We start from the raw sequence: 26762 nt of genomic DNA, 5'->3' as shown, positions 1-26762 counted from the left end.
GCTAAGAGAAGGAATAGCCCATTGCACCAAAATAGTGATTTCTGAGGTGAAAACGAGTTTGTTTAGTGGAGTTGTAAGAGCAAAGTGATGTGTGTGTGTGTGTGTGTGTGTGTGTGTGTGTGTGTGTGTGTGTGTGTGTGTGTGTGTGTGTGTGTGTGTGTGTGTGTGTGTGTGTGTGTGTGTGTGTGTGCATGGTACGTTCGGTAGGGGCAACACAGCAATTGTAAGTGATGTATTGTTACAGCATACCAAACAGAGTAGGAAAGGTGGGTGGTGGATTTTATTGGAGAGCTGGAAAGGTTTTGTGATGAATAATAGTCATGAGTGAATTGGTCATTGTCAGAACCCTCCAGAGCCTATTGAATCAGCAAGGCTAGGGTTTTACAATGAGCTTCAGCCATGAAGATCAGCCTGTTGGGTCGTAATAGATGGAAAGTGAGTTGATGGAGGCATGAGGTACAATAGATGAGGCTAGCTCTCACCGCTGGAGCAGCATTTGTCTGTGGGGAAATGGGCCACAGGAGAGACCTGTGTTCCTCCCACACACTGTGCTGAGATCAGAGAGCAATATGGATGCATTTGACGATCGTGTACAGGCATGTGCACCCACCACACACAAGCACAGGTGCACGCACACAATGAGACTCCTAGAAGAGTAAACATGCTGCAGGGGTAGCATGCTGGCTAATGATGCCCCGTTGACCCATCATTAATGATCCCCCTCAACTCAGCCAGGAACATGATGGGCTTTGATCTGTCTATCATTAAGGGACTGTGGGGTAAAAGCACGTCTCTTTAATCTGATGAAGAATTCAAATATACACGGATCAACTGGAGAGAGAGAGAGAGAGAGAGGGACACACACACACACACACACACACATACATACATACATACATACACACACATGTATACACACACACACACACACACACACACACACACTAATTTACAAGGATGTATCCTCATTAATATACATGCACACTCACATGTGAAGACACAAGTAAACACCTCTACACTCACAAACGTCTGCATTTACTGTATACTGTATAAAGGTGCGGACATTTGCATTTTACACACACCACACACGCACACACGTGCGCACACACACACACACACACACACACACACACACACACACACACACACATACATACACATACACATCCCCCCACATGTCCACACACATATGCAAGAAAGCACACAAACAGCCCTTAAATCCATGACAGAGATTAAACATGTCATTTACTCGCCATGGTAAAGGAAAAGTAATAAATAAAACAGTTGATTTATTAATATCCCAAGTTGTAATCCATTGCATTATATGTGTATTAAAGCACATTACTTACCATGGCATGGTGAGCGTTAAAGTGCTTCTAATACAATTTTTAAGTGCCTACAGGCATTTCGAAACAGCGGCAGATCTCTGAGCAGTGTCTCACTAATGGGACTGATGTAAATATGTTCATTTGTGAATCTTCCCTCCAATTTAGTGCTGCTCACATTGTAGATGAAGATTATCCAGGGATTATGAGGCTTGAAAAAAACGCTATTTGATGTGTATTTATGCATGGTTTATAGACGTAGTAATATGGAATTAGGTCCCATCATGGGTGAAAAATACAAACGTGAAAAAAGTGTCACTCCTACCTCCCCCATCTGGCTCCTTGTTAGGTTGTCATTTTGTGATATTCGTTTCCAAAAGTGGAAATTTAGCAGACGTGTATGATGCAATTCACAGGCTATAACTCTTTGTGGTGTGGAGGGCCGCATTAAGCCTTCAAATCACTCATCCCGTTGCTTGTAACATTATGCCATATCCGCTTGATTGTTCGCATATTTCAATGTATGATTGCAGCCAACAACAGTGATGCCTCCGCTTTGTAGGTTCTTAGAGCGGAGAAAGTTAAAAGAATTACCAACAAAAAAAGTTTCACACTGGTTTGTTAAGAGCAGTAATGGGAACATTTCAAGAACACAGCAGGGAGGGAAAAAAAGATCTCTGAATACATTAACCTAATGGAAGATGGTGTTCCGATTTAAATCTATGTAATTTTTTAACGAAAATCTCCAGGATATATGTGACATTGTGTGAAAACTAAAATCGCTGTGGTTGTAATTTCTTTTTTATATGTAAAGAGCTCTTACATATGCATAAGACTGTGACAAAAAATAGAGCTAACCTTGGTTTTTACTTTCACAAATTCAGAACTTCTTAACACCTTTCCATACGTCTCTTGTAAATCAAATGGACGTGTTGGGGTGCAGAGAGTTGAAGGTTTAAATCCAGGATGAGGCAGGGTAAATGTTCCCTTTAGCAAGGTACAACCCAAATAGAATAAAGCAACCTTGCCAACATCACTGCAGCAACACTGGAAGCAATGTTAGCTTGAGTGCAAGCTTACGAATATAATTAGAAAAACAAAATGAACCTCATATATTAGATAGCATTGTTGGCCCAGGGCTCCAAGCTGTAGTTTGTGCCAGTGTTATGATAACTATCAAGGGGTATGCTTTGGTTTTCTTGTAAGGCAGTTTGCAATTTTGAGATCAACATGACTCAATCTTTACAAGTGGAAATTTGGGCTTGTTACATTCATCATTAGGTGAACGGATGGCAGGCAGTTTAGAAGGAGAAGGGTGATTAATTACGCTTAGAGTTTGATTGTATGTTTAAAACAACTATATAGTGGAATTTAGTGGACATATCTTCCGCTTTGTTATCCTAAGTTGTGTACTTAGATAATCAAGAGAAATATACACATATTTAATGTTCTGGTGTGGTCTGTCAGAATTAGCGTCTAGTCATTACTCATTAATTTCATTCTCATGCATGCATAATTTCAAATTATTCACATAGGATGTTATTAAGCGCACGCAATTCTCGCAAGTCGTGTTTCTCGCACTAAACCGTCCTAAAAGATCATGCGGGAGATAAGACAATTAGGAACCCTGACTGAGAATTTTTTTTTTGTTCAAGTTGCAGGCTTCTCACTCTGTGCCCGTTACTGTATCTGATAATTGAGATGAGCAATGTAGTGTGAAGTCATGTAAGAACCAGCCAAAAGATTTCTATTAGCATAATGTCAGAGCATAGAGATTTTTTGTCTGCCTGCTGGCGTTGTGTTGGCTGCCTGTCTTCACACAATGCCACAGAGCTGTGTTCATTCTCCTGCTTGGGGTGGGGGGCATGGGGGCATGTGCACTTCAGAGACACAAGAAGACTCAGATGCATCAGAGGTCAGAGATGTGGCCTGGTGGGATGTTGAATAGGAGGCTTGCAGCTTTGAGCTTCCATCTGTGATTGTAGGGGTGATGGGGTAGTCTTACACCATCACAGAGCATGACTTGGTCCCACTAGCATGGATGATGGGAGAAAATAGTGGTCAGAGGGCCTCTGTAATGTGGTGGAGAGAGGCAGTGATGTGACAAGCTCTATTCTGTCAGCTCTCACACTCCAGAGGTCTCAATTAGGATCAGGGACTCTGTGTCTTCTCACAGGCTGCCCTGCTCACAAAGGTGATGATCCTGCTACACATCATCCCAGACCTGCAACAGGTATAGAAAAGATTTTTTTAAAACAACAAAAAACATCCATACACTCTTTAACTCATCTCATTACTCATCTCCAACTCATCGGGTCCAACTCAAGACCTGACGTGTAATCTGTGTGACGTATTGTAAATTTGAGAAACTCCTGAACTCCCAATCCCCGAGTGGATGATGCATTGACACAAAAAGAAGGTGTACGTCATCCGCAAAACATGTAAATAAAGCATTGCCAACAATGATTGCTGTTCACGTCTGGGCTCAGAGGAAGGAAGTGAGACAGACAGGCAGGCCGTGTAAATGTAATGAAGGGAGATAATAATTCTTTTCTCTGTCTGCTGCTCTCTGCCATTAGCATTTACTGCCAGCCCCTGCCACTCACTGCTTGGCGCCCATGCACTCTGCCACACTGATAAGAATCACAATCACCAGCCATTCCACACGCATATATTACAATGGCAGGCGCCATGATACTTCGCACCTAGCAAAACACTATTAGCATGCCAGTGGTATCTCTCCAATTCAGAGATTCAAAGGGATCGGCTGGGAAGAAAAGAACGAATGGGACATGGCAGTTTTAGTCCATGCATTTTGCCTGATAATATTCTGGTCACCGTCACAAACACACAAGGATGAGCATATTCACATATGTTTTCATCCACAGGCGCACACCTGCACACCTGCGCACGCACGCACGCACGCACACACACACACACACACACACACACACACACACACACACACACATACATTATGAGGGATAAAGGAGAACAAGGAGCAGACAAGTTTTCATAATGTCAAGAGCAATGTTGACTCTCTCCTCCAAAAAAAACCTCTATCTATATGTTAATGGTGGGAGGGAAAGATCCAGATTATGTCTGGTGCATCAAGCAATTAAATCAAGACCTGTCTGATATCTTCATGGAGTTAACAACAGAGGGTCCCAGGATGGACAGGCAGCACAGCATTGCAGGTGCATCTGATCATCTCCACCTCAATGCATGTGAAATAACGTTTCCCCCACCATACCATCTACTAATTAGGATCTAATTATCCAGGCTAGTGTAAACAATCGCGGCAGATGGCATAGCGTGCAGTATTAACTCTAATGACCTGGGGCCCTGTGGAATTCACATTTCAGTGCGTTTGTTTATTTTCCTCCATTAGTCTTTGCCCTACTTTCTAAATTCACTTAGGCCTATTTCCAACCTTCTCATGCCTTGAGAAAAGCTGCCCGCCTCCTATTCCCGATGCAGCGTGTGTTTTTTTTATTTGCTATTTCTTCCATTTACTGTCGTTTATCTGTTTTTTGTTGCTTACTCTTGTTTTTTCTTCTTGTCTGTTTCTATTTTTTCAAACAATGTCAATTAACTCTCAAAAAGATCAAGTGAAATTTGTACCTATTTTCTTCCCCACCTGCTACCATCTCCCTTCTCCCTAGTGAAAAGAGAAAAGAGAAAAGTCGGAGAAAGATGTGTATGTGATCTGGCGCACAAAACCTTACTAAATCGTAGAAGCCGCCTGTCTCACCTGGGAAATATTACTGTGATCAGTGTGTGTCAGTCACGCACGCACTACAACGAGTGGCAAGCCTGGATCATTTCCCAATGTGTTCTACCCATAAGAGCTATCCAAACCTCACTTCCTTAAGAAAAAAATAATTTCATATATCTTGTCTTTAGAAAGTAAGAACTTGCCATAGTGTCTGGCTTACATTACTAAGTTGAAATGTTGATCTGTTGGCTCCAAGAATATGTTGACAACTCACCGCTGCAAGACATAAATCTTATTTGAGTGCTACAACGTCAGACACAAATCCCTGCTTTGTCTTTTACAAAGCTATAGGACTATCCCTTGGTGATTAAAGACATAACTTAACTCAACGACATACTGTAACCTACATCTAGCTACAGTTGTTCATTTGTTTCCCCACTGTTCATCGGACAAGGCTGAGCTAACTAGAGACTTGATGCTGCAGAGGGTGTGTATTGGTGACTGTGGGTGTGTGAGGTCTCATTAATTGACGCCGGGCCTTGTGCCTGTGCTCCTCTGCGTGCCGTGTTCTCTGCCAGGAGCTGGACTTGCTAATTAGGCTCCTGGATATCACAGACACATCCCTTGGTACGCCATACAATATACTGCTAGTGCTGAAGAGAAGGAGAGAGCAGGGCGATAAGATTGAGGAAAATGGAGTAAGGAGCGATGCAGGGAGATGAGAAAGATGGAAAGACATATCGACAGAGCTCAGAAGGAAGGGACGCAGAGAGAAAGTGAGAGTGATGACAACTGATGAGAGGGCAAGGAGAGAGAGTATGAAAACTACTGTACTGGGAGAGATCAAGGCCACCAAGAAAGAGAAACTGTCACAGCACACAGGGAGGAAACTGATGCTGTGGCAAGTAAAAGAGAAGAGAAACTTAAGATGGGAAGAGAAAAGAAGAAGAGGGAATCAAAAAGAAAATGATCGCTCCAGACAAGCATAGCAGAGTGGTAGAGGGAGGTAGAGGAGCAGCAAGACAAACAGGGAATAATTCTGTGTGTGTGTGTGTGTGTGTGTGTGTGTGTGTGACTGAGAGTATGTGTGTGACTGTGAGTATGTGTGTGACTGTGAATTTGTCTGTGCTGCCCACTGGAGTGTGTGTCCAGATAATTCAATCTGCTGCCCATTGACTGGCCTCCCGCTCCGTCTTCGCTCCTAATTAAATCTCCATTTGTTGACTGGATGCTGGCGCTTCTAATTGTGTTGCTGTAGCATCAGATACACCCGCCTAGACACACACATACACATGCACACAGGCCCTGCAGCGAGTGGGATCCCAGACACATCACCGCAGTACATTACACCTCAATTAATCACATCAATTAACATCAATTAACCCGTGGCGATCCACTAAACACAGCTGGTATGCGGGTGGTATTTCATCTGTGGCGACCTGAGGACTTTTTCTGCAACATCAAAGCAGGAAAATCAATATTCCTACTTCATCTTTTTCCTCTGAGCAGTGAGCATGATTGTATGAGCTTTTAAAAGCATGTCACTTGGGCCATGAAACCTATATTGCCACAACATCAATACCAAGGGGATCTTATACAGGGTGTTATCCCACTGAATGGTGCACAACATGTTCTAGGGGCTATAAATACAAAGGGGGTAGGGAGACATCGAGCTATGATGGACTGGCACTCACATGCAGCATGCAGATGCTGATCCATGGGCCATTTCTCTAAATGAATGTAGGGTTAGATGGAGGCTCTCCCTTTCTCTCTCTCCTCCGTCTTTCAAGCCTGGCCTGCTTGTTTGGCTCTGGCTGTAATGGGTCGCTTCACCTTGCTGCCTAGCGTTGGAGGACACCCCCCTCTCCTTTCATTTCTTGTTTTCCTCCTCTCAGTCCCTCACCTCATCCTGCCTCTGTACATCACTTCTCAATCTCTCTTTTATCATTGAGCCCTGCATTTTTCTCACCATCTGTTTCACCATCACTCTCTCTTCCTCCTCTATGTCTTTTCTTGTTTGCTCTTTCTTAAACCCTCCCTTCGTGTCCGCCTATTTTCTGACTCACCTAAGTGATGGAGTGTAAATCGGTGGGGTGCCTGTTGTCCCGGTGACAGCAGCTGGTGACAGAGTGACAGATCAGCCTGACCTTCAGGACGGATCGTATTTTCGTGGGGGAAGGTGTGAATATTTGTGAGTGTTTGTGTGTGTATTTATGTGTTAAAAGAGCTTCATGTCCTGGCCCAAACATTCTCATCTCAACTTGTAAAGCAACAACTCACCAAAGGCAACCCAGTAGGCGTGTGTTTTTTTTTTTGTGTGTCTCAAATCAGAATATTCATTTAATATATTCAGTCGGCATTTTCTGAAATACTGAGAAATGCCTGCAGCATTGTTTATGAATTTGAATTACCCCTTAAATCATAGAATACAGCAGGAATACAGAGTAATGCCCTAGTGTACCTCTAAGAACACCTTTGTGAGTGACTAAACACGTGTGTGTGTGTGTGTGTGTGTGTGTGTGTGTGTGTGTGTGTGTGTTTGTTGTGCATGTGTGTATCTATAAGGGTGGTGTTTCATCAGCTTTTAAGATGCTTTTAACCCCCCTCCACCAACCCCACAACCCCCACCCGTTCACCAACCCATTACTAGGCCAAGGTCAGTGCCATGACTGTTGCATAACCCCCATCAGAGAGGCTAACCATGACCCATCTTGCATGTTAAAGTCCAATTGGAGAGGCTAAATGACAGCTCTAAATTTTCCTGGATGACATGATGCGCCATGAGGTGGACTGGAAGTGGTCTATGCAGCAGAGAAGTTATGTGCATAATATGTATATGTGTGTGTCTAGGAAGAGAAAGACAGGTGGAGCGAAAGAGATAGCGATGTGGAGTGATTGAGAAATGGGACCTCCAAATCTTTCAACAGGTAGAGGCTCCACTTTATCGCTACATCTCAGTGATACAGTTGTGCCAAGTACCAGCTAGGATGTGGTTACATAGGCTCAAACACAGGTGCCTGAGGAATAAACAGAGGCCAGAAAGAGCTCCCTGCTGCTTGTGTGGAGCAGGGGTAAGGAGGTGAGACACAAAATAAGCAAGATAAAGAATACAAGACAAAAGCCGAATGTGAACACTGTCTGTGTGATTGCATGCCAGCATGGCACAATGGGGAACACAATGGGCCTTGCTTTAAAAAGCTGCCCTGGTGCCTGTGGTCTTTGTCTCACAGACATTAAAATTCTGTGTATGCAGCAGTGGACCCGGCTGGAGCAATGCCACCATTCAACCTCAGCTGTCAGGTTAGAATAAGGTGTTCATAACGTTTGTGAATAGTGTGGTGGTGCAGCTTGACTGTTGAGGGCAGCTGCTCTGCACAGCAGCCACATTAAAGCCCTCCTGGTCCTCCTATGCCAGTTTTTGGTCTTCCCTAGATCTGCCGACCCGTCTCGGTTGGCTTTTATCTGTGCTCATAGTGCTGCAGGAATTCATAGTCCAGAAGGACTACCCTCGAGCTTTCCATCTGGATTCGAAGCCTGCAGCAGGCACTGCCTTGCACCTGCCAAACCCACAACTGTCCCTTCTTTCATCACTGCAATGGAGGAGGCACCAGTTCTTCATGGCCAATGCTCTTCCTTTTCTTCCTCCCTCCACCCCAGACTTTTTCAGAAAAGATGTCAGCTCTCCCTTTGACACAGTGCAGCCATGTCTGCTGCAATCAGATAATGCTAATGTTCTCCAATCATTAATTAGATTCTATAGTCCCCTATTTGTACATTTGATGTGTGTTTGTGTCTACAGGCACGTGTGTCTGTAAACATGAGACATGTGCTATGTATTTGTCGTGTACAGCACGCACCTACTACGTACGCGTACTACAGTGCTCTTAAACGAGATGACACCTGAGGCAAATTATGGATCAGCTCAGCGATGATGATACCACAGTGTAGGTGTAGCAGTGTAACACATCCAACTGACATATTAGTGACAGCAGCAGCATACTCATCTACTGTGATCTGTCTCTACTGTACATACTGTATACATATGACAGAGCTTTGTACTACTCTATGCTATGTACATACATGTGAAACTTCACATCTACATGAGCAAAAATAGACACATCAGCAGCATGTATTTACAGTATTTATCTGCAGTGGCTGACACACACATAGAGAAAACAAAAAGAGAAACAGAAAAACTACACATAAAACGCATGCAGTGTCTACCACAGGCACAAACATGTATCAGCGTTTTTTGACTTCAGCGAAGAACCAAAGCACAGCGATGAAGAGGAAGAGGAGAATGAGGGTCAGACAATAGGTTCTCTGTCGGAAACTCATTAGATCCCAGAGCCCAATGTGCAGAGGACTGTGTCCTATCTTCCTTCAGCAGTAAGAACTGTTACAGCCAGCAGTCATTTAAGTTTCCACAGAGACTCAAAGAGAGGATCACTTCAGCTGTCTTTTACATGGTGAGAAATCTTTTCTTGGATGTCAATTCTGCACTGTATATAACAGTGAATTTTCTCTCTTCCCAGCTGGCTTTGCTCCTTAACAAATACACTTTTGTGAAAATGGTCACGAGTGCAGCAGATAGCCAGGGTTCAGGGATTCACAATCAGGGGTCAACTCAATTGTCATTTAAGGCAGAAACAAATGTGAACACAATGGCACTAAAACATGTAACCACAGTGATGATTACTGTACTCGCAATTCCCCGTTCCGCAATATCACATCAGTAACTTGGTATTATGCATATTCCTTGCCTCAGATGAGCAATGTGTGTGTACGGCATGTGCAGGTCTCTAATGGTGGCTTGTTGATGTAGCTGCATTGCTAAGTACATGTAGCCACCGTGCCCCTGAACCAGCTGGAAGTGTTTGGGTGTTGCCTGTGTGCGTTTTTTGCAGGCATAAGTAAATGTTTTGGGATTGTGTGTGTGTGTGTGTGTGTGTGTGTGTGTGTGTGTGTGTGTGTGTGTTGTGTGTCAAGTACAAATGCATTTACTAGTGGATGGAATTACAGCAAAGCTACCACTCCAGCGGCTACTGCCTGTGGAAAAAAGGGGTGGCTCCTACATTTGGGCTCAGACAAAGATCAGTTTGTTTTGGATAGGTTCATGCAAAAGTGGTAGAAAGAACAGATCAGCCAGGTTGTGGAGTATTGTTGTTAACAAACGAGTAAAAATATAAGGACTGGTTTTGGAAACAGAAAGCGTTGAGGTGGCTGTTGTTTGTTTGCCTCCTTTTATGAGTGGTGTCTTTGAGGGTAATAGAAAGGGGAGTAAGCTGCAGCTTTCAGAGGGGTATTGTGTGTGCTAGTGTGTATTGTGTGTGTCCTGTTATCTGTGTTTCTGCGTCTGTATACAGTGTGCGCATGGTCGCCGGTGTGAAACACAGAGGTGCAGAGTCATTCTTTTATTTACAGTTTCAATCAGGTCCAATTTTCTGTATCCCCTCCCCTGCTCGGCGAGGCTGCCCTCACATTCACCCAGTTCCACCACACCATCCTCTGCTTTGACCACCATAAATCTTGGGCATGAACATGTGTGTGGAGAGAGAAAGAGGCTCCAGCAATCTGCCATGAGAGTGAGTCAGCCTACTGTGGTAGACCTACAACCAGGCGTGCTTCAGGCCTTGGCAGCTTACTGCAACTATTAATACGGACTTTAATTAGCCCGCCACAAACACTGGCACAATTGGCTCAGTGTCGCCCGTGGCTGGCGAGGCAGACAGATCAATAGGTCTGATCATGCCTTTTTCATCAGCTCAAATGAAAGCACTTCGTCTCCAAGCTCAGCCCTGGACCTTGCGTATCACCTTAAAGGCTTTCTGTGGCTGCACTGGCTGTGTGCAGTGTTGCGGATGGGGCCTGTATAATCTGGCTGCATTAGGGAACTATAAAGATAAATGAAGGGAGGCACAGAGCATAACTCATCCTGTCAGAGAAGAGGGTTTAAGGCTGGGAAACTTTGTGTTTTCTAAAGCAGCCCCTACCACCCCATGGCTTCCACGTTTTACACTCTCTCTTCCTCCTACTTGCTTGGGTTTTTTTTTTTGTGTACAATCTCTGCTGTATTTTTCTCCATCTGCTTTCTGTCTATTCCCCATTCCCTCCTCTCTCCATCTCCCTCTGCCTATCCCCCCTCCATCTCTCTTCCCATCCTCTTTTACTGATCTAGAGGTATGGATGAGTTCATTTACACTTCCTCTGCTGCACAAATTGCTCTTCTACCTCTTTGCCAGCACATTTCAGTTTGGAATAAAAGAGTAAGCTGCTTTTGCAGCAACAACTTATTCCATGTGCCGTTTGGCAGGCTTTCCTCTTGACCTTCAAGTTCCCAATCAGTGCAGTAGAAAAAATGGAAATAGCTTGTTACTGAATCACAAAATCACTGCCTTTTTAACCAACTAGCCCCTCTGACTGCTTCACATTCTTCCTTTTCCTGTCTTTCCCAATATGTCTTTTTATATCACTCGTACTTCCTTCTTTTCTTTGTTTTTCCAACAGATGATGTCCCACCTTATTTTAAGATGGAGCCCCCTCAGACCCAGGTTCACTTGGAGGGGAACCGCCTGGTCCTAACCTGCATGGCAGAGGGCAGCTGGCCCCTGGAATTCAAATGGATCTACAATGGTACCGAGCTCACACATTTCTCCTTGGAATACAGGTAAGGAATGCAACCTTGCCTGCCCGAGCTGATTCTATTATCATTTTTTTTATTCATCAACTATAATTAGCTTACTACATGAGACATTTTAGCAGCATTTAATTGTAACTAATAGCTCATAGCTCATTTTTATTCATATTCGAGACTCATTTCTATGGATTTATTCAGGACTGATTTGGCTGTTGTCTCCCCTGAGACATAACACACTGTGTTCAGGGGATTGTCAGATTTATTCCAATTTGTATCTCACACTGTTTGCAACATGCAGAGATGGTGTGAGCAGATAACTTCTTTTCTCCTGCGGTTTGTTGAAACTATCATTGCTGCAACAAAATCTAACTGTAGCCCACTAACTCAATTCTAATTGGTTACAGGATTATCATGTGCCCCTTCAAATCTGATAGATCCGTTGCATGGGAGATGAATTGGTGAGAGGTACTAAAATGTAAAGGTAGGATGTGTCTACAGTAGCCAACAAATTCAGGCATATGACTCTGCAGAGAGGCCTAGTTATCTTATTATATAGCTATACTGTTATCGTGAGCCTAAAACTCCCATGCATTCATTTTTAGCCACTATAACTCTTATTTAACACATGAATCACATTACTAGCACAGCTGAATAAACTTTAACATTGCTTGAATGTCATACAAGAAAAGGTTTATTTCAGAATCAGGCAATTTAACCCTTTAAAATGACCCAAAAGGAAAGTCCTGAGCACCTCTACTGCAGCATCACGTGTGGCAGCATCCGATGTACTGAACTTACAATCAACTCTTAGCTTTTCTCTCGCTCTCAAGCAATTAAATTCAAATTGCTTTATTGGCATGAATGTCAGAAATAACAATATTGCCAAAGCATCAAGGATGATAATGTGAGAAGAAATACATACATACAATTCATTGAGTAAACTAAAATATATACTCAATCTGTTTCTCGTTCCGTTAAAGCAACACTAGAGCACTTTTCCCGCTTCGGTCCCCCCTACAGGTTGGAAGCGGAATTGTCCATTACTGCTGTCGTAATGTCTCATTATGTCTCATTCGAACTACAGATCCGCTACCCAATCTGGTAAACTTGCATAATGTAATGTAATGGACAATTCCACTTCCAACCTGTAGGGGGACCAAAGCGGGAAAAGTGCTCTAGTGTTGCTTTAAGTCCCGCCCCCTCAAAAAACCCAGTAGGTTACAAGACTCCTCTCTGATTGGCACTGATAGGCTAGTAACAAAAGTGACACCTGGCCGCACCCAATACAGAATAAAAGCACCTGAGAGGTTCAAGGGCTACTTACAGCAGTAGACATTTCACAAACTATGTGTTTCTCTATATTTATGCAAAAGTTATTATATACCAGAGATAATTGAACCAGCCTTTACTTTAATTGGGCACCTTTACTTGTAACACGATCAGCCTCTGAACGCAATGTGGAAGAATTCAACTAACGGCCAGTTGTGGCAAGAGAAAGCTTCAGCCTGTGCTAACAAAGCCTCTCTGTGTGCTTGTGTGTATGCATCAGTGTGCACATTTGCCCATGTACTGTATGTGTGTGTGTCTGCATGTGTGTTCACAAGTCACAGTTGCAGTCCACAGTGAAAGTCAGTTTCTATCTAATTCTAGCCCGTTTTCTTCACTCTCTACTCACAGTCTGGCTAGTACCCTAGACATGGACAGACTTTCTCAGGTGGCATTGTCTGATTGCTATCACTGGCTAGTGGCTACACCCGCTCCACACACCCTTTCCCATGTCTCGCTCCCTCTCTCACATCCTCTCTCTCCTCTTCTCCCCCTCGTCTTCTTCGGCTTCTCCTGTCTTTCCTCAGTATTTGGCTGTGCTCTCACGTGGCTTAGTCTCTGGGTCTGCTGCTTTGCAGCCCTCTGCTTGTTATTCTTCACCAGCCCTGATCAAAGAGGAGAACTGGAATCCATTTAATCAGACACACCTCCCCCCCCCACACACACACACACACACACACACACACACACACTCTGAATTGCAGTGCAGGGGGAACATGGAAGGGGCCGACTCCGCACTCCTAAGTGGCTGTAGCAAACCAATTAAAGGGGACTCAGCTCTGGGATTTTCTACCTAGCATTTCACACAAACCATTTAACATGAATGCACATCAGGAATGCCCAGGAGTAACAGGTAAGAGGTGCTCATATGATTTGATTCCACTGACTGAAGATACAGGATAACAATGGGGGTTTGTGAGTCCTGCCAGTCAGTCAGAAACTCTCTTTGCTGTTCACTTTACAGCTGGCTTTAATATTACATTCTTCTTTCCTTAGTTTATCATCTACTGTCCATCTGTACATCAGCACTGAATCACACTTCAAGGCCGCTTTGTTATATGCCTAATTTAGAACATCTATGTCTAATGGCTAAGTGGAATGCCATTTAAACTGTTTCATTGAAACATCTCTAATCTTAATTTAGCGTCTTGAGTGTGGGGAATAAAAGCACCAATATGACAAATGTTGCTGTCTGTCATGCTGATGATGACTAATGGCACTTTATGTTGTGTGTGCCCATTAGGTACCTGATCCCCTCGCTGGACCGATTGCACGCTGGCCACTACCGCTGCATTGTGAGAAATCGAGTGGGTGCTTTAATGCAGTGCAGTACTGAAGTGCAGGTTGCCTGTAAGTGCAAGTTTCTTTCCATACATCTGGCAGAGTAAAGGGAGGACACTGTTTTGTTAAAGGGTTGTCAGGCACAGTATTTGGAGGAAAGGAGCTTAGCGTTTGAAAAAGGTACATAATGTGGAAATAATGGCAATTCTTCTTTTTCATCTTGCTGGCATGCATTTCCCAGATTTTCTCTCCTAGTATTAATTTTCCTCTTTTGCTCACTTTCTTTGTCTCACTTTCTTACACTCCTCTCTTTATGCCTGCTAGATATGGGTGGTTTTGTGGAGGGCGAACGGTCTCAAACTGTATCCCAGGGTGAGGGGGCTCTCATTCACGCACCGCAGATACACAGCTTCCCCAGGCCACAGATCACCTGGTTCAGAGATGGACGTAAGATTCCCTCCAGCAGCCGTATGTAAGTCTACCTTTGTACGAGTAGAGAGTGCGTGCATGTGACTCTCGTGTGTTTCTGCTCGTGTCTCATATACACTCATATATGAAATGTTGGTGAACGCTGAGCTGCTGAAGCAGAATATCTATAACGTCAGAGAACTCTAAGAAGTTCAATACCGCTCACAGATTTTCTCCAATTCCCCCCCACACACACAACATGAGCGAAGTTGAGCAAAGTAGTTGATGAACAAATGTTGGCCCTGTGTTCATCATTGAATCACCTCTCAATGATAAAGCGGGTTATTATATTGCCCCTATTGACTTTGCAGGCGGAATGATTGAAGGGTAGAGATAGAGCAGGCAGCAGAGGAACCAATTAGACAAAATTGGACAAAAGGCTTCAATTGATGATATGTTTGACTGACAGCGCTCACCCCTGGGTGGATTTGTGTGTGGGAGGGTGTGCATATGTGGTTGTGGTTAGAATCTCTTTGAGTCCAAATGTGCACAGTGGGAGTTACAGTATATGGATAACTGTATGTAAAAGTATTTTTTGTTCACTGGATATGTGCCTGTTCAGATATGCAATTTTCCTGAAGAGACAATCTAAAGGTAATCACCTAAGATCAATTTTGCCATCCAGACAAATATAGGTAGGCAGTCCACAACTCCTCAGAACCCAATTCATCATGTATTATTCAGCAACTAGGCTACCATGTTGTAGCTGACATGAAAACTTTCACCCCGAGTTGCATGCTCTCGCTTGAAGAACGGATTGGTGCGTGTGCCCTCTACCTGCAGGACTCCAAAGAAATGCAGCACAAGCACTAGGGCTGAACGATTTTGGAAAATAATCTAATTGCGATTTCTTTCACCAATATTGCGATTGTGATTTAATATGCGATTATTTTTCAAGCTCTTTGTCTTCTGTATTATTCAACAGAGACAAGCAATAAATCATTGTATAGTATGAACAACATAACATTAGATAGATTGTAAACTGTAACTGTTTCCTGGAGGCCAGGCCTGTATGTGATGATGAAATTAGTGTGTATTTTTTTACAGCGCACACAGAGGAGCTGCCTCCAGCCCCTCCCCCTCATGAAGTTGCGTGCCGTGTGCATGACACTTCTTTAACTGTCTATGGCATGACAGCGTCAACGTTGCACTTGCTCAGAGAGGCTATCGTTACGTTAGTAGTAGCATGCTGCTGGTGTTCTTGCCGTGGGATTAACTGTATTAATAAAACCGTTGAAACAACGCAGCCACGCTGCTGTGAAAGCTCCCCGAACGTCATTTATCAGAGTCTGGTTGTTACCCCTCTCCTCCACTCCATATCATTATAACGGAGCTAGCTCTCTGGAGCTAACCGCTAATCAGAGCTAATAGTTGCTAATCGAGCATTCAGTTCTGCGTGCCTGTATTCATTAATTGCATGTATGGACTCAAGCCCGAATAAAACCCTTCATTTTATTAAAATGGCTGTAAAAGTTTTAAACTACAACTCAGAGTTGTTTGAATGACAGAAATCTGCTCAAGGTGTCAATACACGATCTGTGCTGCCTGCACGATCCGTCCTGCGCATGCGTAAGATGTTCGCGCATGCGCAGATGATAATCATGTTTTACCAAGGATACGGCACTGCACGATCTGTTCCATGCTTGCCTCCACCGGGAAGCTAACATTAGTTTAGCTAACAGCTAATTCGGCTAACCGCTAGCTGAGACAGCATTTAATAACTTTAAAAGACCCTCAAAATAATACCTGAAAATAACCGTTAAAATATATAACAGCTGTTACGTCAGTTCTACTTTACTTGTGCTCATTTAAAATACAATCAATCAATACTTGTCTTTATTGTTATTACTGTAAAGTCTTAATTAAGCTGTAGCCTGCTTTTCCCAGTGTTTAGTTTGAGTTAAAGTTATTTTAGACTGAATCAAGCTGTCAGCTAGCGGTTGGTCAAATTCACTGTTAGCTAAACTAACGTTAGCTTCCCGGTGGATGCTAGCGTGGAACAGATCGTGCAGTGCCGTTGTCACTACCCGATGTGAGTCGAGTGCAGATGTGAGTCGCGCATGCTCAGATTTAAACGGTTTACGGCATATAACATGTCATACTGAAATTTGTGAAATTCATAAAATAATAAACTTTTCTCTTTACATACAATAACAGAAGATGGAAATCATTTCAAAAACATTTTAGCTTTTAGCTTTTTAGCTAACATTAGCTCAAAACGCCATTCAAGTGACAGCCTTTGTTGTGTTTGATTGCTGACTTGTAGCTAGCAGTCATTTCATAAACGTTTTAGCTATCTATGATTGTTTGATTGCTAACGTTAGTTCAAAACGCCATTCAAGTGACAGCCTTTGTTGTGTTTGATTGCTAACTTGTAGTCAGCAGTCATTTCAAAAAACGTTTTAGCTATCTATGATTGTTTGATTGCTAATGTTAGCTCAAAACGCTGTTAGCATCTTGTAGGCTACTTGTCGCAAAGTGACACATGCGCAACTCACATCTGCACTCGTCGCAAAGTGACGCATGCGCAACTCACATCTGTACTCGACTCACGTCGGGTAGTGACAGCTGTATCCTTGGTAAAACATGATTATCATCTGCGCATGCGCGAACATCTTGCGCATGCGCAGGACGGATCGTGCAGGCAGCACAGATCGTGTACCGACACAAGGTACGGCGTAGCGTTAGCATGCCAAGTTGATGCTTTCTCTGCGGAGTGCAGACTGATTTGCTCTCGCAAGTCACGTGACCAAATCGCAGCCTTTAGGAAGTCATGTTTTAACATATCGCGATATTATTGCAAATGCAATTAATCGTTCAGCCCTAACAAGCACACAGGGAAATTGTAAGAAAAATCTCAACCCCTTCCATTAATGTTTTAACCAATTCCAGAGCTGGTTACTATGTGGCTGACTCTTATCTGAAGTGAAGCGGTGAAGCTTTGCTTTGTGACAATGAGAGCCACTGACAGGACACTCTGCATTTACCGCTTGTTTGCTCGCTTTGTGTCAGGCCACATTGATATTCACAGGCGTGTGTGTATGTTGGTGTGTGTGTGTGTTTGTGTAAGTGTCTGTTGACTCTGTGAGACTCACGGCTCTTAATTGTCCAAGAGTCTGTCTGTTTATCCTGCACCGATCAGGCAGATGCTGGCAGATATGAAGATCCTAATCTGGCCCCGTGCATAGCGTTGGCTCTCATTTAATGGTCCCCTCTGAAATGTTTGAGCCCATTAATTTTGCCTAACCAACATTCAGCCATTCTCGAGGCACAAAAAGGATTTTTAAAGGAATAGCTTGGTGTTTTTCAAGCAAATTGGATAGTATGATAGATGAAATAGTTTGGATACAATTATCCATCTATTGTCTTATATTCTGTGTATCTTATTATAATTATTGTAAGTGCAATGAATGTGCCCAAAAAACACTCCACGAAACAGCCAAGCTAACATGATGCTAATGCAACACCTTATATTGAGTTTATAGCATTTAAAGAAATATAGTTGTATGCATAACTAAATTCTGGACTTTATGTGCTGTCTTTTGCAATTATTCATCTATATACACTGGGTCAGGTTGCACAAAGATTGGCTTTGACAGTGGCTTACATCTTAAAATATAGTTTAAATATAAATCAGTAATCAATAGGTTCATCAGTTGCTCAAAGCTATTGTAGGACCAATTCATTTCAACAATTCCGGCGCAAAACGAACCTAGTGGTACCCACTTGATCATTCTCTGGGACATGTTTTCATGCTAATCGAATGTGTTTGTAGCTTGAAACAAGCTAGCGCGGACTGCTGATTAGCTTACAACGCTAGTATTCGGGGCACAGGGAAAGTAAAAACAAATCGCTATTTTGTACCACTAAAAAGGCTCAAAATATCACCACACTTCAACAGTAGCATATTGAGGGTCCCTAAATGTTAACCGAAGCATTGAGAACTTTGTAATGTATCTTACTCAGTGGATAACTGTCCATCTGGTCCCTCCTGTCTGGGTCGCTGTCTCCAATTTATTTTTGGAATTGTCCTTTAAGTATATCACAAGACCAGCCTCACTTATCTTAAACCCCTGAGTTAGCCTACTTTGTGTTAATACCCAATTACTGCAGAAACAGAGAGCATAACATAATAAGGGACATTCTGAACTATTCATTTAAGACACTGCAGTACCTTGTAGATGGAAGTGCTCATAAAAATTGGTTTTGTGTGCATCTTTTCAGACATAATTTATGAGTCAGTGTGTATGTGTGTGTGCATGCATGCGTGCATGCATGTTTGTGTGTCAGTTTACCCTTAGGATTTATTGACTGTGAGAAGCAACTACTCCCTGGTTTAATAATATGAGTGTATCTGTGTGCTTGTTAATGTGTGTATGTGTGAGCGGTTTAGCGTATGTTTGGGGACACATTTTGTAATGCACATCAGTCGACTGGGGATGTCTGATTAATTGGGAGCCAAATTGGTGACACCAATTTGATTTGACTACATTTCTCGCTACCTAAAGCCGTTTGTGTCTTCATGAGGGTAAGGTTGAGATTAAGTGAGTACCATGGGAATGGGGAATGCATGTAAGGCAATGCAATGTCCTTGAAAGTTAAACTATTGTGTGTGTGGGCATGAATATTTACTTATAGTGCCATCACCCTGGACAACACGCTGGTCATCCTGTCCACTGTGGCCCCTGATGCGGGACGCTACTACGCCCAGGCAGTCAATGACAAGAATGGGGAGAACAAAACCAGTCAGCCCATCACACTCACAGTGGAGAGTAAGTACACATGCAGGTGCACATGCATCCCCACACATTTAAGCAACAGGCTTCCTCGCCCACTTAGCGAAACATACCTCACTAGCAGATTGTGTGTGTCATCAGCAGACTGCATTAACAGTTGTTGCAGATGAAAATGGAGTAGAAAAAAAGTTTCACTCCTCATATTATTTTTCAGCTCAACACACATTAATTCAACACAGCAGCTACACAACAGGTGGCTCAAAGACCAAAGACCAGAGTAAACAGAGATAGCACCCTCTACTGGCGCACCCTTTCATCATATCACTCCTTTTTGCCGTTCCTTCTTCTTTCTCTCCAACAGAGTATTCATACCCATTACCTACAATAGTTGTCCTCTTGTTCTGCAGTCCTCCTCTGACCTCTGGCTTCGAGCAGTGAATTACGGTCATGAGGTGTGTGTTAGGTAGAGCTCCAGCAGCACTTCTCTGACTGGCTGGATGTGCAGGCCCATAAAGTGGACCTTCAGTTTAATCACTCCTCACAAAACGCAGATTTATGAAAGTGGCAGTGAGAAAACGGGGGATGATTAAACATGCACACACACGCACAAACACACATATCAGATTAGAAGGTCGGCCTCACATATACATGCTCACAACTTCAAATAAAGTTTGGAATTGCTCATACAAACCCGGTTACATGTCAAATTATTAGTGTTTAGCTCAACCTAAAGCTTCTCTATCCTCCTACCTACATTCGCCCTCTTTTATCTGAACCCAGTCACTCAAATTCTCCTACATACTGTTACTTTCTTCTAGACAAAATCAGTCTCTACTATGACCAGCCAATTTAAGGAGCCACTAAATGTATTTTCAAACTGTCTCTGAAGATAACATTTATGATAATATTTTATACCACATATATTACAACCTTTGGATTATTTATACTATCGAATAAGGATTTTAACCTGCTCTCATGTGGTGCTGAACATTTTTAATATCAGCCATTTGCTCGCTCCATCTGCTCATCATATTGTGAATACAGTGTTTGTAATTCAGTGCTCAATACGCATGACACAGCAATCTGTGGGGACCAGATATCACTGAATATCACTGAATCTGACCTTGCGGATCACACAACCATATTTCGCATCTGAAAGTCAATAAGGTTTTTAACAGCTGCATTTGTTCATTTTAGCAATTCTGTGAAGAAAAGATGGAAAAATATACAGTAGAGGGAGCGTGTTGTTCCAAAGGGAGCAGCATACAAATGAGACAGAGCTGAGTCTCATCATAAAAGGCAAACTGACATTGGCTAAGTGGGCAGACATTTTGCTTTTTGTTCTCTTCTTTAGAGTGTGAAATTCACTACAGTTGACTTGGGTTTACAATTGTCTTTGGACACAGACAGATGTCAACAATATGGTGACATTAGTATCAATAATTTGCTATGCAGGTCACCACGTCGTTTACTTTTCCCGTTTAATTAGAAGATTACACACTTGAGGTATTCTCAACACTGAGAGTTTATGAACTGCAATACATTCATTAGTCTCTGCCAAGGAATCAGTCATGTCTTCCGGAAAATAAAATGAGTTATTTGGCTAGTCTAATGGATTCCCAGTTTTCATTGTGTCATTGGCAAACGTGGACACAATTCTCAGACAAACTTGTTTAGTTTGTATATTTACACAAAACTGTAACACATTTGATAAACCTTAAATATATATTAAAGTGTAATACAATCACTCTATTTAAAAGGGGCAATTTCACAGAAGAGCTTCAACACGACAACATCAACAGTTACAATCAATGAATCATGCATAAATTATTTATAATAGTATTATTTATATGCTGTTTATACCACTACCCCTTTGTGACCTTATTCTCCATCTCTTGCTCTTCTTGGTTGAAGATGAATATTCTTCTTGTTCTTCCCTCTCCATCAATCGATTCTTCTCCTGCTCCTCCTTTCTCTACGTCTAATTCTTCTCCACTAAATGTATCAGGAGCTCAGAGACCATAAGACCCACAACAATCAAACTTACCACATAATCTCACCCATTAATTAGGAAACAAAAATTACATATATCTGCCAAATGCCTGTAATCTTAAATTTTAGCCAGTAAATTCTGACCAAAGTGATTTCAATTTTCTCCTCATAAATCCTTTGGACATTGGTAAATCCTTGCAGCCTGTTTCATTACTTCTTTTTAATATTCTGTATATTACAGATTTCTTCTGATTACTTGACAACAAGCTGTTCTACATGGATTGATTGGTCTTCAGTATGCAAATAAATGATAATGTTAATAATGCCTTCAAGATGATGCTTGTACCACCATAATGAAATACATTCTAAAACCTTTAAGTCAGCTGCAAAATCGCAAAATTGATCTATTTACCTTTCAATCAATGGGTAATCCTTTGTTTCCAAATATTTTCTTTTGAATAAAACACATTGCATCGCAAAAGGACGAATGTTGCTGTTATTCGCCTGTCTACCCGTCCAGACTGCTTACTACAAATCCCAATTTGAGTTTTTTGTCTACCAAACATCATGACAATGCATTTCCTGGTCAGGATCCACCACTTACATGTTCTTTACATTGTATGCTGCCATGGAATTATCTTTGCAATCTGAGTTTAATGATGCTTTGGTGTTAATTCAAATGTCTTCATTTTGAAATGTTAAATGCATTCGTTAAATATCCCAGCTAAATGTCAGCAGCAGCTTCATTTGACTTGTTCTTCTTTTCCTTCTTTGCTGCGTGTGCTTGAAGCTGTACAATCATAGCTAATAGTATCTGGATGAACTAAAAGCACTACTTTTTAATACAGTTGGCATCTTACAGTCTACTGTGAACATTTGTACTCAAGGCCATGTTTTAGATTTGTTTTAAAACCTAACCCTCAGCTTTACAGTGTGTGGCTTGTTACTTAAACAAGAATGTCTTTCAAATGGTAAATTGTATTTTTATAGCAACCTATTGATAAAACTGCATTCAACTGGGTATGTAAAACTGTAATGCAACCAAAATTATCATTTTTCAAACTGTGCAGCTGAAGAGCTGGAGACTTGAGCGAAGCAATCAAATAGGGAGCAGAACCAAACGGCAATAACCCATCAGGAGGGCTGTGCCTGCATTTAGGCAGTGTTTGTACAGGAAGCTTTGTAATTACACTGCTGATATTCCATAGAAATGGGCCTTGAACGGGTGTGTTATTTTGTGACACAATAAGGTGGTACAAAATAACAATAATGATAATAAAAACGTGATTACGGGCCCTATTAACCTGGTGTAGCTCTGAAATAAACCTGTGCGTGGAAACACATGGGCAACACACATGCACACAATACAGGTCGTCAATTAACACGTAAACCCTCAATCGCTCAAACACATACAAGTGCACAGGCCCATACCCGTACTCTGGGGAGGTGGGGGAAAATGAGATCAGATTCAGAGAGAGATCACTGATTGAGGGCAGTGAATCGATGGTTGGCTGGAGGCTCCATGAAACCCGTGAGTGATGGTGCTGCATTTAATCGCCTTTTGTGTTTGTCTCAATTATGCTACATAATGGCTTCTAACACCTGGGCTAACATCGTGCTGCAGGAAATGTTGTGTGCACTAGAAAAAGAATCTAAAGTAAAGACAGGGCTGTTAATAGTTGGGTGATAGCAGGCTGGCTACCTACTGGTGATAGTGACTGTCAATCTCTGTGTACGGATCTAGTCATGCTCAGTTGGCTATATCAGGCAGCTGCACAGGCTTAATATGAGGTCTGCATATAGTTTATAGATTTTTTTTCTCACTTTTTTCACTTCTATTATCTACGTCCAATTGTTTCTGTGTGGGTGATAGATGTGGGAGGACCTGCAGACCCCATCGCCCCCTCGATCATTATCCCCCCCAAGAATACCAGTGTAACCATGGGAAGAAACGAGGCTATCATGGAATGTGTTGCTAATGCAAGGTACTAACACAGACACACGCATGGATACTGAGGAAAAGACAAATACAACACAGACAGACAGACACGCACACATTATCAAAACACCTCCACCTTCTCTTGCCTCCACATCTGATATTTTGTGATTCAAATGAGTCTGGAAACCCTTTGTTTGAACATGATAGAAAAGTATTTTGTACATCTCTCATTTTACCTCTCCTCCATTCTTCCCTTTGATTCAAAGCTTCACTCTGTTCTCCCTATCTCGCGCAATCTCAGGGCTGAATCCTGACTATTATCTCCAATTCAAAGACTTAATCAGAATGACAGATGTATCCCATTGCTGCCTCAGTGCTCCCTAACCTTGAAACGGAATAAAAATCTGTATTAAAAGCACTAAACTACGCTCCCTATCTCTTGCTTTTCTTTTCATCTTTTTCTCCTCCAGACCGCTGGTCAAAATGAGTGTTACTTGGAGGAAAGACGGGGTAGTGGTCAATACGGGGATCCGAGATTTCGGCCGTAGATTGGTCATCAGTTTGCCTGCAGTCAGCGATAGCGGCTATTACGAGTGTGAGGCGTCACTCCGCAGTAGCAGCGTCCCATCAGTCACTTCTGGGGCCTTCCTGCATGTGCTAGGTAAATAAACCACAACTTACATTTTAACCTTCCACAGAGCAGCTGAGCCGAAGTTATCCAAATATTGCATCAGCATGCTAACCCCCATGTTGAGAGAACATTGTGTTGCCATTTTATACTTCAGTAATTGAGTTGATGACGATATCTAGAGTGTTGCAAATGCTCATTCAATAGAGAAGGGTAGAGATAAAAAAGCACAGATGATCCGTGAGTCGTTCTTAAAGGCTTAAATGGGGCAATGTTTTATGCTTTTTCTTCTTTGAAACAGAATATCCTCTGTTTGTAAAAGAGCCGCCAACTCACATCAGTGCAGAGATGGAGAAGGTGGTCGATATCCCCTGCCAGGCACGGGGTCAGTGGTGTTTGTTTTTCTTTGTGCTATTGCATGTGTGAAAGAGCAAGAAACTGTTGAGAAAAAAAAACAGAATAAAAACAAAACAGGGTCACAATGACGAAGAAATAAATTAATCCTCTGCTTCCTCTGCAGGCACGCCGCAGCCAGACATAGTGTGGTATAAAGATGCAGTGCCCATCAGCCCGGTAAAGATCCCCAGGTATAGGGTGTTGGTAGGAGGCAGCCTACAGATCAACGGTCTCCTGCCAGATGACACAGGGATGTTTCAGTGCTTTGCCCGCAATCTTGCAGGAGAGATCCAGACAAACACCTACCTAGCTGTTACTAGTATGTCCCCTTGAAAATATTTCAAAGCTATCTACACGTCTGTTCTTAATTCTGCTCATCTTTCCCTCTCTGTTCCCTCCCTTTTTTTCTTAAATCTGCTCCTCTGTTCTCTCTAATCCTCTTTTCTCACTCTCTCTGTCTTGCCTCCTACACCCATCTATCTTATATCTTTTCACATTGACAGATTTGTCACCTTGGATGCTTGGGCAATTATTGGCTATTTTTAAATCAGACAAGGTGCAGGAGAAGCAGAGAGATGTCAGATTCTCAGAACTGTCCCTGAGAATAAGACCTGACAGCCGCCCCTTTTGTCAAGTCTATTAAGCTCTCAGCTGGCATCTGCTTTATTAGGGTGAAAGCTGTTTATGTCTCTCATTATCACCTCTGTCTCTCCTGATTTTGTTTGCCTCTATGCATGTGTTTCTGTGTGTGTGTGTGTGTGTGTGTGTGTGTGTGTGTGTGTGTGTGTGTGTGTGTGTGTGTGTGTGTGTGTGACCCCTCCCCTCTCAGGTATTGCTCCCAACATCACCGCTGGCCCCTCTGACAGCGCCGTGATTGACAGCATGTCAGTCATTCTGCATTGTGAGACCTCAGGAGCCCCACGGCCAGCCATCACCTGGCAGAAAGGTGTGTGGGTTAACAGCATGAGGTTCTGAGGTGGGGGGGTTCATTATGCCACATTTGGACTTGTCAAAGCAAACGAGAGCTCTGGAAAGGATTCAAAATGTGCATTTTCTCTCAAAATTAAAGCTTTACTTTTGCTGCATTGCTATTCCCTCCTGTTTGTTTTTTTTCCTGACATTTCTCCAATACCCTAATCTCTCTTTCTCCCTGTTCTCCCTTTTTTTTCCCCTGTCCTCTATCCCATACCATCAATCATTTCCACCCTTCCTTGCAGGTGAACGTGTCTTGGCCAGTGGCTCGGTCCAGCTGCCCAGGTTCACCCTGCTGGAGTCAGGCAGCCTGCTAATCAGTCCCTCTCACCTGTCTGATGCTGGTACCTACACCTGCATGGCCAGTAACTCCAGGGGCATTGATGAAGCTTCAGCCGACCTAGTGGTCTGGGGTAAGCATAACAGAAACTGGATACTCCCCTGCTTGCAGCGTCTGCAAACCCCTGTATCCTCATTTTCTACGTTATCCAGCACAGGTGGAAAATACTGCCAACTATGAGTCCAAGCTAAACCTGTGGAAAAAAATAAGAAATAAAAAGAAACATTCTTCATTTTTTAATCCATGACTTACTTATAGATGCAGACAGTACCTGGTTGCTGGAGGTCATTCTCCAGATATTCTGAATATATTGTCTAATGACTCATGCGTGCACTCATTTTCTGTGCATAAATTCACATCATCAGTCCTTGAAAGCCTTGCAAAATACTCCACCCATTAGAAATGCAGTGTAATTCACCCTGTTTCAGAAAGACATTGAGTGAAAGATGAGCCCAATTCCACTAAGCTCTGTTCAATCCGCTGCTCAAACACAGTCTCTGAATAACAACCTCTGTGTGTGTTTGCAGCACGTACTCGCATCACTAAACCGCCACAAGACCAGAGTGTCATCAAAGGGACCAAGGCTGTTATGACCTGTGGTGTGACCCATGACCCCAGTGTCACTGTGAGGTAATGATTACATCCACTTGCAATATCTGTTGTTTTTTGTTTTTTTTTCATTGCATACTATTTTGTCAGACATCACATACTTTCTGCTAGCTATATCTCTATGCAACCCAAGTCTAGAAAACAAGCTTGGGTATCAATGTTTACTTAATTAGTTTATAAAATCTGCGAGAGATCTTTTAGTGTTTATCCACCCTTATGCAACCTCCTATGGGAAGATTTTGAAACTCTTAGAATCTGATTGAGGAATTAATCCATCGCTTCTCCTCACTCTTCAGACAGTCTTGATCATGATAGAGTGTGTGCACATGCATCTGTCTCAGAGGGAGTGAAATGATGTCTGTGGAGCCCAGTGATTAGAGTGCCTGTCACCTGTG

General features: G+C 42.7%; 1 protein-coding gene across 2 annotated transcripts in view; it reads left to right on the top strand.

Moving 5' to 3' along the window:
- The window catches only part of LOC116059615 (protein sidekick-2-like), an 88591-nt gene that overhangs the window by 36352 nt on the left and 25477 nt on the right, over positions 1 to 26762 (top strand). For both annotated transcript variants that reach the window (XM_035996892.1, XM_035996891.1), the window contains exons 2-12: positions 11551 to 11710; positions 14250 to 14356; positions 14612 to 14759; positions 19394 to 19527; positions 23357 to 23468; positions 23893 to 24083; positions 24352 to 24435; positions 24571 to 24765; positions 25276 to 25392; positions 25664 to 25831; positions 26286 to 26388. In XM_035996892.1, the coding sequence (XP_035852785.1) occupies positions 11551 to 11710; positions 14250 to 14356; positions 14612 to 14759; positions 19394 to 19527; positions 23357 to 23468; positions 23893 to 24083; positions 24352 to 24435; positions 24571 to 24765; positions 25276 to 25392; positions 25664 to 25831; positions 26286 to 26388 (1519 nt within the window). The remainder of the gene's footprint in view (positions 1 to 11550; positions 11711 to 14249; positions 14357 to 14611; positions 14760 to 19393; positions 19528 to 23356; positions 23469 to 23892; positions 24084 to 24351; positions 24436 to 24570; positions 24766 to 25275; positions 25393 to 25663; positions 25832 to 26285; positions 26389 to 26762) is intronic.

Source organism: Sander lucioperca, chromosome 21 (assembly GCF_008315115.2).
Source record: "Sander lucioperca isolate FBNREF2018 chromosome 21, SLUC_FBN_1.2, whole genome shotgun sequence".
Lineage (NCBI taxonomy): Eukaryota > Metazoa > Chordata > Actinopteri > Perciformes > Percidae > Sander > Sander lucioperca.
Note: the sequence above shows the minus strand (reverse complement) of the source record. Positions and strands in the feature narration are given on the sequence as shown.